The 489-nt window shown below is 45.2% G+C and overlaps 1 gene segment (V, D, J or C); it reads right to left on the minus strand.

The window, feature by feature from the left end:
• Positions 1-35: 35 nt before the first annotated feature.
• On the minus strand, positions 36-488 carry LOC106944508 (Ig kappa chain V-IV region Len-like). The segment is given in 1 exon segment: positions 36-488. A coding segment is annotated over 1 exon segment (369 nt).
• Position 489: the final 1 nt, after the last annotated feature.

Raw genomic sequence — 489 nt, forward strand, 5'->3', positions numbered from 1 at the left:
AGTAGTCTTTGAGCTCGCTCCATCTCTTTCTCATTTATATGTCCAGCTGCCACTGTCACTGAACTGTCACATTAGTTTCAGTTCAGTTTGACTGAGGAAGGTTTTTGTACGGCTGTTTTTCACTGTGTGAACACATGCTGGCTGTTGGGGTAATGAAGACTCTGACAGTAATAAACTGCAGCATCTTCAGCCTGAACTCCACTGATGGTCAGAGTGAAGTCAGAGTTTGATCCTCTGCCTGAAAAACGACTTGGAGTCCCTGGTTGTCGAAAGCTGGCATCATAAATGAGCCACTTAAGATTTTGTCCATCTTTCTGTTGATACCAGGCTAAACGATGGGAGCTGCCAGAAACATAAACATTCTGACTGGTTCTACAGTTGATGGTGGCAGATCTTCCAATATCAGCTCTCACTGCTGCAGGCTGAGTCACTGTGTACTGACCTCTGACCTCTGAGGACACATAGACAAAAACATGCAGCAGCTTCATG

The sequence above is a fragment of the Poecilia latipinna genome, unplaced genomic scaffold, assembly GCF_001443285.1.
Source record: "Poecilia latipinna isolate Pla-1442-1.1 unplaced genomic scaffold, P_latipinna-1.0 Scaffold12887, whole genome shotgun sequence".
Taxonomy (NCBI): domain Eukaryota; kingdom Metazoa; phylum Chordata; class Actinopteri; order Cyprinodontiformes; family Poeciliidae; genus Poecilia; species Poecilia latipinna.